Consider the following 12,974-nt stretch of genomic DNA (forward strand, 5'->3'; position numbering starts at 1 on the left):
TTGACTCTGTCCTTCCTCTCTCCTCTTCCTCACCTCCCATCCCCACCCCCAGCTCTGACCAGTCCTCTCCAGATCCTGGCAGCCCAGGCCTCCAGCTCCCCCCCAGTCCTGGTGAGCAGACAGCCCAGCGCGGGGCTTGATGTTGGGCCGGAGGTGCCAGGCGACCCCCAGGCTAAGAGGCCTAAGATGGAGGAGGACGATGCGGCTCCTCCCCCCATTCAGCAGCCAGTCATCGTGGCCATGAGTTCTCAGCCACACGACAACAGAAAGTAGAACTGCTGAACTCTAACCCCCTGACCTGGTGTCTAGAGGAGGAGCCTCTCTGGGTGAACCATCTCACCAGTCTGACCCCTGGGTCCCAGTGTCTGCTGGTTCACCCTCTGACCCCTGGGTCAGGGTCCCCCAGGTGTCACCTAGTAGATAAAGCGTTGTGTCCCATATGGCACCCTACTCCCAACGTAGTGTACTGCCTCAGACCAGAGCCCTACTCCCAACGTAGTGTACTGCCTCAGACCAGAGCCCTACTCCCAACGTATTGTACTGACCAGAGCCCTACTCCCAACGTAGTGTACTGCCTCAGACCAGAGCCCTACTCCCAACGTAGTGTACTGACCAGAGCCCTACTCCCAGCGTAGTGTACTGCCTCAGACCAGAGCCCTACTCCCAACGTAGTGTACTGACCAGAGCCCTACTCCCAACGTAGTGTACTGACCAGAGCCCTACTCCCAACGTAGTGTACTGACCAGAGCCCTACTCCCAACGTAGTGTACTGACCAGAGCCCTACTCCCAACGTAGTGTACTGACCAGAGCCCTACTCCCAACGTAGTGTACTGACCAGAGCCCTACTCCCAGCGTAGTGTACTGACCAGAGCCCTACTCCCAACGTAGTGTACTGACCAGAGCCCTACTCCCAACGTAGTGTACTGCCTCAGACTAGAGCCCTACTCCCAACGTAGTGTACTGCCTCAGACTAGAGCCCTACTCCCAACGTATTGTACTGCCTCAGACCAGAGCCCTACTCCCAACATAGTGTACTGACCAGAGCCCTACTCCCAGCGTAGTGTACTGACCAGAGCCCTACTCCCAGCGTAGTGTACTGACCAGAGCCCTACTCCCAGCGTAGTGTACTGACCAGAGCCCTACTCCCAGCGTAGTGTACTGTTTCAGACCAGAGCCCTACTCCCAACGTAGTGTACTGACCAGAGCCCTACTCCCAACGTAGTGTACTGCCTCAGACTAGAGCCCTACTCCCAACGTATTGTACTGCCTCAGACCAGAGCCCTACTCCCAACATAGTGTACTGACCAGAGCCCTACTCCCAACGTAGTGTACTGACCAGAGCCCTACTCCCAGCGTAGTGTACTGCCTCAGACCAGAGCCCTACTCCCAACATAGTGTACTGTTTCAGACCAAAGCCCTACTCCCAACGTAGTGTACTGACCAGAGCCCTACTCCCAACGTAGTGTACTGCCTCAGACCAGAGCCCTACTCCCAGCGTAGTGTACTGACCAGAGCCCTACTCCCAGCGTAGTGTACTGCCTCAGACCAGAGCCCTACTCCCAACGTAGTGTACTGACCAGAGCCCTACTCCCAGCGTAGTGTACTGCCTCAGACCAGAGCCCTACTCCCAACATAGTGTGCTGACCAGAGCCCTACTCCCAACGTAGTGTACTGACCAGAGCCCTACTCCCAGCGTAGTGTACTGCCTCAGACCAGAGCCCTACTCCCAACGTAGTGTACTGACCAGAGCCCTACTCCCAACGTAGTGTACTGACCAGAGCCCTACTCCCAACATAGTGTACTGTTTCAGACCAGAGCCCTACTCCCAGCGTAGTGTACCAACCAGAGCCCTACTCCCAACATAGTGTACTGCCTCAGACCAGAGCCCTACTCCCAACGTAGTGTACTGACCAGAGCCCTACTCCCAACATAGTGTACTGACTAGAGCCCTACTCCCAGCGTAGTGTACTGTTTCAGACCAGAGCCCTACTCCCAACTTAGTGTACTGACCAGAGCCCTACTCCCAACATAGTGTACTGACTAGAGCCCTACTCCCAGCGTAGTGTACTGTTTCAGACCAGAGCCCTACTCCCAACATAGTGTACTGCCTCAGACCAGAGCCCTACTCCCAACGTAGTGTACTGTTTCAGACCAGAGCCCTACTCCCAGCGTAGTGTACTGACCAGAGCCCTACTCCCAACGTAGTGTACTGTTTCAGACCAGAGCCCTACTCCCAACATAGTGTACTGACCAGAGCCCTACTCCCAGCGTAGTGTACTGCCTCAGACCAGAGCCCTACTCCCAGCGTAGTGTACTGACCAGAGCCCTACTCCCAACGTAGTGTACTGACCAGAGCCCTACTCCCAACGTAGTGTACTGACCAGAGCCCTACTCCCAACGTAGTGTACCGACCAGAGCCCTACTCCCAGCGTAGTGTACTGACCAGAGCCCTACTCCCAACGTAGTGTACCGACCAGAGCCCTACTCCCAACGTAGTGTACCGACCAGAGCCCTACTCCCAACGTAGTGTACTGACCAGAGCCCTACTCCCAACGTAGTGTACTGACCAGAGCCCTACTCCCAACATAGTGTACTGACCAGAGCCCTACTCCCAACATAGTGTACTGACCAGAGCCCTACTCCCAACGTAGTGTACTGACCAGAGCCCTACTCCCAACGTAGTGTACTGACCAGAGCCCTACTCCCAACGTAGTGTACTGACCAGAGCCCTACTCCCAACGTAGTGTACTGACCAGAGCCCTACTCCCAACGTAGTGTACTGACCAGAGCCCTACTCCCAACGTAGTGTACCGACCAGAGCCCTACTCCCAACGTAGTGTACTGACCAGAGCCCTACTCCCAACGTAGTGTACTGACCAGAGCCCTACTCCCAACGTAGTGTACTGCCTCAGACCAGAGCCCTACTCCCAACATAGTGTACTGACCAGAGCCCTACTCCCAACATAGTGTACCAACCAGAGCCCTACTCCCAACGTAGTGTACTGACCAGAGCCCTACTCCCAACGTAGTGTACTGACCAGAGCCCTACTCCCAACGTAGTGTACTGCCTCAGACCAGAGCCCTACTCCCAACGTAGTGTACTGACCAGAGCCCTACTCCCAACATAGTGTACCGACCAGAGCCCTACTCCCAACGTAGTGTACCAACCAGAGCCCTACTCCCAACGTAGTGTACTGACCAGAGCCCTACTCCCAACGTAGTGTACCGACCAGAGCCCTACTCCCAACGTAGTGTACCAACCAGAGCCCTACTCCCAACGTAGTGTACCAACCAGAGCCCTACTCCCAACGTAGTGTACCGACCAGAGCCCTACTCCCAACATAGTGTACCGACCAGAGCCCTACTCCCAACATAGTGTACCGACCAGAGCCCTACTCCCAACATAGTGTACCAACCAGAGCCCTACTCCCAACGTAGTGTACTGACCAGAGCCCTACTCCCAACGTAGTGTACTGACCAGAGCCCTACTCCCAACGTAGTGTACTGACCAGAGCCCTACTCCCAACGTAGTGTACCAACCAGAGCCCTACTCCCAGCGTAGTGTACTGCCTCAGACCAGAGCCCTACTCCCAACGTAGTGTACTGACCAGAGCCCTACTCCCAACGTAGTGTACTGACCAGAGCCCTACTCCCAACGTAGTGTACCAACCAGAGCCCTACTCCCAACGTAGTGTACCAACCAGAGCCCTACTCCCAGCGTAGTGTACTGACCAGAGCCCTACTCCAAACGTAGTGTACTGCTTTAGGTTTGAGGTAAGGACCAGCAGACACTGTGGCTCAGGAGAGGAGGGGCCCTGCAGGACCCGGTGTGTGTTCGGAGGAGAGGAGGGAGGAAGAGAGGAAAGGAGGGAGGAGGCTAATCTAATTTAGACGATCTGATTGTGTTTAATTTCATCATTAGAAGGTGCTGAGTTATAACCTGGGTCAACAACACACACTGCAAATACTCTGTACCTATACTACTCTGTACTATACTATACTACTCTGTACTATACTATACTACTCTGTACTATAATACTCTGTAATATACTACTCTGTACTATACTATAATACTCTGTACCTATACTACTCTGTACTATACTATACTACTCTGTACTATACTACTCTGTACTATACTACTCTGTACTCTAATACTCTGTAATATACTATACTACTCTGTAATATACTATACTACGCTGTACTATACTATGCTGTACTATACTATACTACTCTGTACTATACTACTCTGTACTATACTACTCTGTAATATACTATACTACTCTGTACTATACTATAATACACTGTACTGTACTATAATACTCTGTACTATACTATACTACTCTGTACTATACTATACTACTCTGTACTGTACTATACTACTCTGTACTGTACTATACTACTCTGTACTATACTATAATACACTGTACTGTGCTATAATACTCTGTACTGTACTATACTACTCTGTACTGTACTATAATACACTGTACTATACTATACTACTCTGTACTATACTATACTATACTACTCTGTAATATACTATTCTGTACTATAATGCTCTGTACTATAATACTCTGTACTATACTACTCTGTACTATACTACAATACTCTGTACTGTACTATATTACTCTGCACTATACTTTACTACTCTGTACTGTACTATAGTACTCTGTACTATACTATAATACTGTATACCACACCTGGGTCACACAGGTGATATGATACTATAATACTCTGTACTACTCTGTGGATCTCAGCTGTGTGACCCCAGGTGTGGATCTCAGCTGTGTGACCCCAGGTGTGGATCTCAGCAGTGTGACCCCAGGTGTGGATCTCAGCAGTGTGACCCCAGGTGTGGATCTCAGCTGTGTGACCCCAGGTGTGGATCTCAGCAGTGTGACCCCAGGTGTGGATCTCAGCTGTGTGACCCCAGGTGTGGATCTCAGCTGTGTGACCCCAGGTGTGGATCTCAGCTGTGTGACCCCAGGTGTCGATCTCAGCTGTGTGACCCCAGGTGTGGATCTCAGCTGTGTGACCCCAGGTGTGGATCTCAGCTGTGTGACCCCAGGTGTGGATCTCAGCTGTGTGACCCCAGGTGTGGATCTCAGCTGTGTGTACAGTTTAATATTTTAGCATTATCTCGATCATTTTATCCCTTTAAAAAAGCCTTAAATATTTCTAATTTTTTTGTTGTTGGTTCATCTAGGGAACTTTTACTTAACATTAAAGAATGTTTTTAATGTTAAGGAGGAAGACTTTTATTTTGTAATGTTGCAGACTGCTTCAGAACAGGACTTTTATTTTGTAATGTTGCAAGTTGCTTCAGAACAGGACTTTTATTTTGTAATGTTGCAAGTTGCTTCAGAACAGGACTTTTATTTTGTAATGTTGCAAGTTGCTTCAGAACAGGACTTTTATTTTGTAACGTTGCAAGAGAGAGAGAAGCGCATTTCAGATCGGTACATGGTGTTTGTGACTTGCAGGGAAGGAGGTAGAACCTTCTGGAAGTCTGCTTCCCTAATGGCATCCTGTACCCTACATAGTGCACTACTGCAGACCTCCAGGAGGTTATAACCTCCATCTCCCTTCCCTACAAGTCAACGAGCACCATGTCCTGATGTGAGACGTGCTTCTCTCTCTGCAGCGTTACAGAATGAACCAGACTGTGATGTAAGCAGGGAGAACCTTTTTGTCAGGGGAATTGAAAGGTGGGACCGACTCCACTTAACGACACAGCGACAATTTATAACTTAAAACAATAAATAATCATCTAAATCTCCCTTTTTTTCTTTCTCTCTGACTCTGTCCTGTGTGGCTCCTCACCCTCCTGTTTCTCTCTGACTCTGTCCTGTGTGACTCCTCACCCTCCTGTTTCTCTCTGACTCTGTCCTGTGTGACTCCTCACCCTCCTGTTTCTCTCTGACTCTGTCCTGTGTGACTCCTCACCCTCCTGTTTCTCTCTGACTCTGTCCTGTGTGACTCCTCACCCTCCTGTTTCTCTCTGACTCTGTCCTGTTTGACTCCTCACCCTCCTGTTTCTCTCTGACTCTGTCCTGTGTGACTCCTCACCCTCCAGTTTCTATCTGACTCTGTCCTGTTTGACTCCTCACCCTCCTGTTTCTCTCTGACTCTGTCGTGTTTGACTCCTCACCCTCCTGTTTCTCTCTGACTCTGTCCTGTTTCTCTCCTCACCCTCCTGTTTCTCTCTGACTCTGTCCTGTTTCTCTCCTCACCCTCCTGTTTCTCTCTGACTCTGTCCTGTTTGACTCCTCACCTTCCTGTTTCTCTCTGACTCCTCACCCTCCTGTTTCTCTCTGACTCCTCACCCTCCTGTGTGACTCCTCACCTTCCTGTTTCTCTCTGACTCTGTCGTGTTTGACTCCTCACCCTCCTGTTTCTCTCTGACTCTGTCCTGTTTGACTCCTCACCCTCCTGTTTCTCTCTGACTCCTCACCCTCCTGTTTCTATCTGACTCTGTCCTGTTTGACTCCTCACCCTCCTGTTTCTCTCTGACTCCTCACCCTCCTGTTTGACTCCTCACCCTCCTGTTTCTCTCTGACTCTGTCCTGTTTGACTCCTCACCCTCCTGTTTCTCTCTGACTCCTCACCCTCCTGTTTCTCTCTGACTCTGTCCTGTTTGACTCCTCACCCTCCTGTTTCTCTCTGACTCTGTCCTGTTTGACTCCTCACCCTCCTGTTTCTCTCTGACTCCTCACCCTCCTGTTTCTCTCTGACTCTGTCCTGTTTGACTCCTCACCCTCCTGTTTCTCTCTGACTCTGTCCTGTTTGACTCCTCACCCTCCTGTTTCTCTCTGACTCCTCACCCTCCTGTTTCTCTCTGACTCTGTCCTGTTTGACTCCTCACCCTCCTGTTTCTCTCCTCACCCTCCTGTTTCTCTCTGACTCTGTCCTGTGTGACTCCTCACCCTCCTGTTTCTCTCTGACTCTGTCCTGTGTGACTCCTCACCCTCCTGTTTCTCTCTGACTCTGTCCTGTTTGACTCTTCACCCTCCTGTTTCTCTCTGACTCTGTCCTGTGTGACTCCTCACCCTCCTGTTTCTCTCTGACTCTGTCCTGTGTGACTCCTCACCCTCCTGTTTCTCTCTGACTGTCGTGTTTGACTCCTCACCCTCCTGTTTCTCTCTGACTCCTCACCCTCCTGTTTCTCTCTGACTCCTCATCCTCCTGTTTCTCTCTGACTCTGTCCTGTTTGACTCCTCACCCTCCTGTTTCTCTCTGACTCTGTCCTGTTTGACTCCTCACCCTCCTGTTTCTCTCTGACTCTGTCGTGTTTGACTCCTCACCCTCCTGTTTCTCTCTGACTCCTCACCCTCCTGTTTCTCTCTGACTCTGTCCTGTGTGACTCCTCACCCTCCTGTTTCTCTCTGACTCTGTCCTGTTTGACTCCTCACCCTCCTGTTTCTCTCTGACTCTGTCCTGTTTGACTCCTCACCCTCCTGTTTCTCTCTGACTCCTCACCCTCCTGTTTCTCTCTGACTCTGTCGTGTTTGACTCCTCACCCTCCTGTTTCTCTCTGACTCTGTCCTGTTTCTCTCCTCACCCTCCTGTTTCTCTCTGACTCTGTCCTGTTTGACTCCTCACCTTCCTGTTTCTCTCTGACTCTGTCGTGTTTGACTCCTCACCCTCCTGTTTCTCTCTGACTCTGTCCTGTTTGACTCCTCACCCTCCTGTTTCTCTCTGACTCTGTCCTGTTTGACTCCTCACCCTCCTGTTTCTCTCTGACTCCTCACCCTCCTGTTTCTCTCTGACTCTGTCCTGTTTGACTCCTCACCCTCCTGTTTCTCTCTGACTCTGTCCTGTTTGACTCCTCACCCTCCTGTTTCTCTCTGACTGTCCTGTGTGGCTCCTCACCCTCCTGTTTCTCTCTGACTCCTCACCCTCCTGTTTCTCTCTGACTCTGTCCTGTTTGACTCCTCACCCTCCTGTTTCTCTCTGACTCCTCACCCTCCTGTTTCTCTCTGACTCTGTCCTGTTTGACTCCTCACCCTCCTGTTTCTCTCTGACTCCTCACCCTCCTGTTTCTATCTGACTCTGTCCTGTTTGACTCCTCACCCTCCTGTTTCTCTCTGACTCTGTCCTGTTTGACTCCTCACCCTCCTGTTTCTCTCTGACTCTGTCCTGTTTGACTCCTCACCCTCCTGTTTCTCTCTGACTCTGTCCTGTTTGACTCCTCACCCTCCTGTTTCTCTCTGACTCTGTCGTGTTTGACTCCTCACCCTCCTGTTTCTCTCTGACTCTGTCCTGTGTGGCTCCTCACCCTCCTGTTTCTCTCTGACTCTGTCCTGTTTGACTCCTCACCCTCCTGTTTCTCTCTGACTCTGTCCTGTGTGACTCCTCACCCTCCCGTTTCTCTCTGACTCTGTCCTGTTTGACTCCTCACCCTCCTGTTTCTCTCTGACTCTGTCCTGTTTGACTCCTCACCCTCCTGTTTCTCTCTGACTCTGTCGTGTTTGACTCCTCACCCTCCTGTTTCTCTGACTCCTCACCCTCCTGTTTCTCTCTGACTCTGTCCTGTTTGACTCCTCACCCTCCTGTTTCTCTCTGACTCTGTCCTGTTTGACTCCTCACCCTCCTGTTTCTCTCTGACTCTGTCCTGTTTGACTCCTCACCCTCCTGTTTCTCTCTGACTCTGTCCTGTTTGACTCCTCACCCTCCTGTTTCTCTCTGACTGTCGTGTTTGACTCCTCACCCTCCTGTTTCTCTCTGACTCCTCACCCTCCTGTTTCTCTCTGTCCTGTTTGACTCCTCACCCTCCTGTTTCTCTCTTGACTCCTCACCCTCCTGTTTCTCTCTGTCCTGTTTGACTCCTCACCCTCCTGTTTCTCTCTGACTCCTCACCCTCCTGTTTCTCTCTGACTGTCGTGTTTGACTCCTCACCCTCCTGTTTCTCTCTGACTCCTCACCCTCCTGTTTCTCTCTGTCCTGTTTGACTCCTCACCCTCCTGTTTCTCTCTGACTCCTCACCCTCCTGTTTCTCTCTGACTGTCGTGTTTGACTCCTCACCCTCCTGTTTCTCTCTGACTCCTCACCCTCCTGTTTCTCTCTGACTCCTCACCCTCCTGTTTCTCTCTGTCCTGTTTGACTCCTCTCCTGTTTCTCTCTGTCCTGTTTGACTCCTCACCCTCCTGTTTCTCTCTGTCCTGTTTGACTCCTCACCCTCCTGTTTCTCTCTGTCCTGTTTGACTCCTCACCCTCCTGTTTCTCTCTGACTCTGTCCTGTTTGACTCCTCACCCTCCTGTTTCTCTCTGACTCTGTCCTGTTTGACTCCTCACCCTCCTGTTTCTCTCTGACTCCTCACCCTCCTGTTTCTCTCTGACTCCTCACCCTCCTGTTTCTCTCTGACTCTGTCCTGTTTCTCTCCTCACCCTCCTGTTTCTCTCTGACTCTGTCCTGTTTGACTCCTCACCCTCCTGTTTCTCTCTGACTCCTCACCCTCCTGTGTGACTCCTCACCCTCCTGTTTCTCTCTGACTCCTCACCCTCCTGTTTCTCTCTGACTCCTCACCCTCCTGTTTCTCTCTGACTCTGTCCTGTTTGACTCCTCACCCTCCTGTTTCTCTCTGACTCTGTCCTGTTTGACTCCTCACCCTCCTGTTTCTCTCTGACTCTGTCCTGTTTGACTCCTCACCCTCCTGTTTCTCTCTGACTCTGTCCTGTTTGACTCCTCACCCTCCTGTTTCTCTCTGACTGTCGTGTTTGACTCCTCACCCTCCTGTTTCTCTCTGTCCTGTTTGACTCCTCACCCTCCTGTTTCTCTCTTGACTCCTCACCCTCCTGTTTCTCTCTGTCCTGTTTGACTCCTCACCCTCCTGTTTCTCTCTGACTCCTCACCCTCCTGTTTCTCTCTGACTGTCGTGTTTGACTCCTCACCCTCCTGTTTCTCTCTGACTCCTCACCCTCCTGTTTCTCTCTGTCCTGTTTGACTCCTCACCCTCCTGTTTCTCTCTGACTCCTCACCCTCCTGTTTCTCTCTGACTGTCGTGTTTGACTCCTCACCCTCCTGTTTCTCTCTGACTCCTCACCCTCCTGTTTCTCTCTGACTCCTCACCCTCCTGTTTCTCTCTGACTCCTCACCCTCCTGTTTCTCTCTGACTCCTCACCCTCCTGTTTCTCTCTGACTCCTCACCCTCCTGTTTCTCTCTGTCCTGTTTGACTCCTCACCCTCCTGTTTCTCTCTGTCCTGTTTGACTCCTCACCCTCCTGTTTCTCTCTGTCCTGTTTGACTCCTCACCCTCCTGTTTCTCTCTGTCCTGTTTGACTCCTCACCCTCCTGTTTCTCTCTGTCCTGTTTGACTCCTCACCCTCCTGTTTCTCTCTGACTCTGTCCTGTTTGACTCCTCACCCTCCTGTTTCTCTCTGACTCTGTCCTGTTTGACTCCTCACCCTCCTGTTTCTCTCTGACTCCTCACCCTCCTGTTTCTCTCTGACTCCTCACCCTCCTGTTTCTCTCTGACTCCTCACCCTCCTGTTTCTCTCTGACTCTGTCCTGTTTCTCTCCTCACCCTCCTGTTTCTCTCTGACTCTGTCCTGTTTGACTCCTCACCCTCCTGTTTCTCTCTGACTCCTCACCCTCCTGTGTGACTCCTCACCCTCCTGTTTCTCTCTGACTCCTCACCCTCCTGTTTCTCTCTGACTCCTCACCCTCCTGTTTCTCTCTGACTCCTCACCCTCCTGTTTCTCTCTGACTCTGTCCTGTTTGACTCCTCACCCTCCTGTTTCTCTCTGACTCTGTCCTGTTTGACTCCTCACCCTCCTGTTTCTCTCTGACTCTGTCCTGTTTGACTCCTCACCCTCCTGTTTCTCTCTGACTCTGTCCTGTTTGACTCCTCACCCTCCTGTTTCTCTCTGACTCTGTCCTGTTTCTCTCCTCACCCTCCTGTTTCTCTCTGACTCTGTCGTGTTTGACTCCTCACCCTCCTGTTTCTATCTGACTCTGTCCTGTTTCTCTCCTCACCCTCCTGTTTCTCTCTGACTCTGTAGTGTCTGCTGTAGCCTAGTAGTTGTCCCGCCCCTAGTGTTCTCGTCTCGGCAGTAGAGTGCTGGTCCAGAGGTGGTTCTACTGATGGAATGTTCTGGGTTCTGTAGGTTCTATTCCTCAGCTTCAGCCTGTCTGTTTATAACTAAACCAGGACATCATTGTTTTTGTGACACTTCAATACGTTAATATGTAACACTTCACAGTGTTTTTTTTCACCCCTCATTTGGTGTTTTCTCATCTGCTGATCACAAGTCTTTATATAAAATCTATGATTGTTGCACAAAAACCAACATAAATAAATAAAAAAAACACTGCTAAACAAAAGCTATTTCAAGGTGGGTTGAGACCATGTTATGTTTTTTGCTGAAAGTATTTTTGCTATTCTATTAATTTTTGGGGGGAGAAGAAGAAAAATGTATTTTAAAATGTTTGATCTGTTTTTAAAAATTTGTAGCACAAATAAAATTCTCGTTGATCTGCTGTGTCCAGCAGTCTTTTTTTAACATTTTTTATTTACATGAACTATATTAACTATAGCGCACATCACTACGCAGCTGAAAACATAGCATTTTTAAAGGCGTTTTCCTAGATGTCTGCGGAGATGACGTTCACGTTAAACGCTGTACAAGTGACCCTTCAAAGTGCATCATCGTGAGCCGTGCGGCTAGAACACATCCTACATTGAATCCCGACCCAAAGAATGAGGACAAAGAGACGTTGTCACTTCCTGTCAACAGTTTATTAATAATCCTCTGGCGCTTCAGAGTATAAATATTGAAAAGTCATCAGATCGGAGACATGCTGCTTGTATGAAACAAGGACTGGTACAAACCATTAACACTATGAAGTACAAATACAAGGTTAAATAATCATGTCATTGATGTGTCGACCGACACACACACGAGGATATTGGCTTCAACTCCTCCAGGGCCTGTTTTATACCTGGTGCTAACATGTGTCCTGGAAGAGATTGTGATCCGATCTTTCCGACCAGCTGCCGTCAGGGAGACGTATCTTTATGTTCAGAGTGTAAACAGATCTGGATTATCAAACTTTAAAATCATTGTCGTAGGGGGGGAGGGGCACCATTGACTCGAGGTATCAGCTTTACGCTGAAATAAACAAAGGCCATCGGTAAGATTAGAACCTGGGACCTTCTAGTCCCTATTCCACTGGGCCATCAGAGGCCTGGGCCTTCAGAGGCCTTGCCCACTGGGCCATCAGAGGACAACCTGCCCGCCGGTCCAGCATCACTACTCTGGACGGTTCTGACTTAGAATATGTGGACAACTATAAATACCTAGGTGTCTGGTGAGACTGTAAACTCTCCTTCCAGACTCACATTAAGCATCTCCAATCCAAAATTAAATCTAGAATCGGATTCCTATTTCGCAAAACAAAGCCTCCTTCACTCACGCTGCCAAACATACCCTCGTAAAACTGACTATCCTACTGATCCTTGACTTCGGCGATGTAATTTACAAAATAGCCTCCAACACTCTAAATTGGCAGCAGTCTATCACAGTGCCATCCGTTTTGTCACTAAAGCCCCATATACCACCCACCACTGCGACCTGTACGCTCTCATTGGTTGGCCCTCGCTTCATACTCAACGCCAAACCCACTGGCTCCAGGTCATCTATAAGTCTTTGCTAGGTAAAGCCCCGCCTTATCTCAGCTCGCTGGTCACCATAGCAGCACCCACCCGTAGCACGCGTCCCAGCAGCTATATCTCACTGGTCACCCCCAAAGCCAATTCCTCCTTTGGCCGCCTTTCCTTCCAGTTCTCTGCTGCCAATGACTGGAATGAACTGAATTTATCCTACCTCATTTACACACACTGTATATAGACTTTTTCTATTGTGTTATTGACTGCATGTTTGTTTATTCAACGTGTAACTTTGTGTTGTTTGTGTTGCACTGCTTTGCTTTATCATGGTCAGGTCACAGTTGTAAACGAGAACTTGTGGCAACCTA

General features: G+C 49.9%; 1 protein-coding gene across 1 annotated transcript in view; it reads left to right on the forward strand.

Annotated features, from left to right (window-relative positions):
* LOC135535123 (forkhead box protein K1-like) overlaps window positions 1-11,474 on the forward strand; it is a 69,306-nt gene extending 57,832 nt beyond the window's left edge. Inside the window, exon 9 of the mRNA XM_064961845.1 lies at window positions 53-11,474. Within this exon, the coding sequence (XP_064817917.1) occupies window positions 53-273 (221 nt within the window). The 3' untranslated portion in view covers window positions 274-11,474. The remainder of the gene's footprint in view (window positions 1-52) is intronic.
* The last annotated feature ends 1,500 nt before the right edge of the window (window positions 11,475-12,974 follow it).

This window comes from Oncorhynchus masou, unplaced genomic scaffold (assembly GCF_036934945.1).
Source record: "Oncorhynchus masou masou isolate Uvic2021 unplaced genomic scaffold, UVic_Omas_1.1 unplaced_scaffold_446, whole genome shotgun sequence".
Taxonomy (NCBI): Eukaryota; Metazoa; Chordata; class Actinopteri; order Salmoniformes; family Salmonidae; genus Oncorhynchus; species Oncorhynchus masou.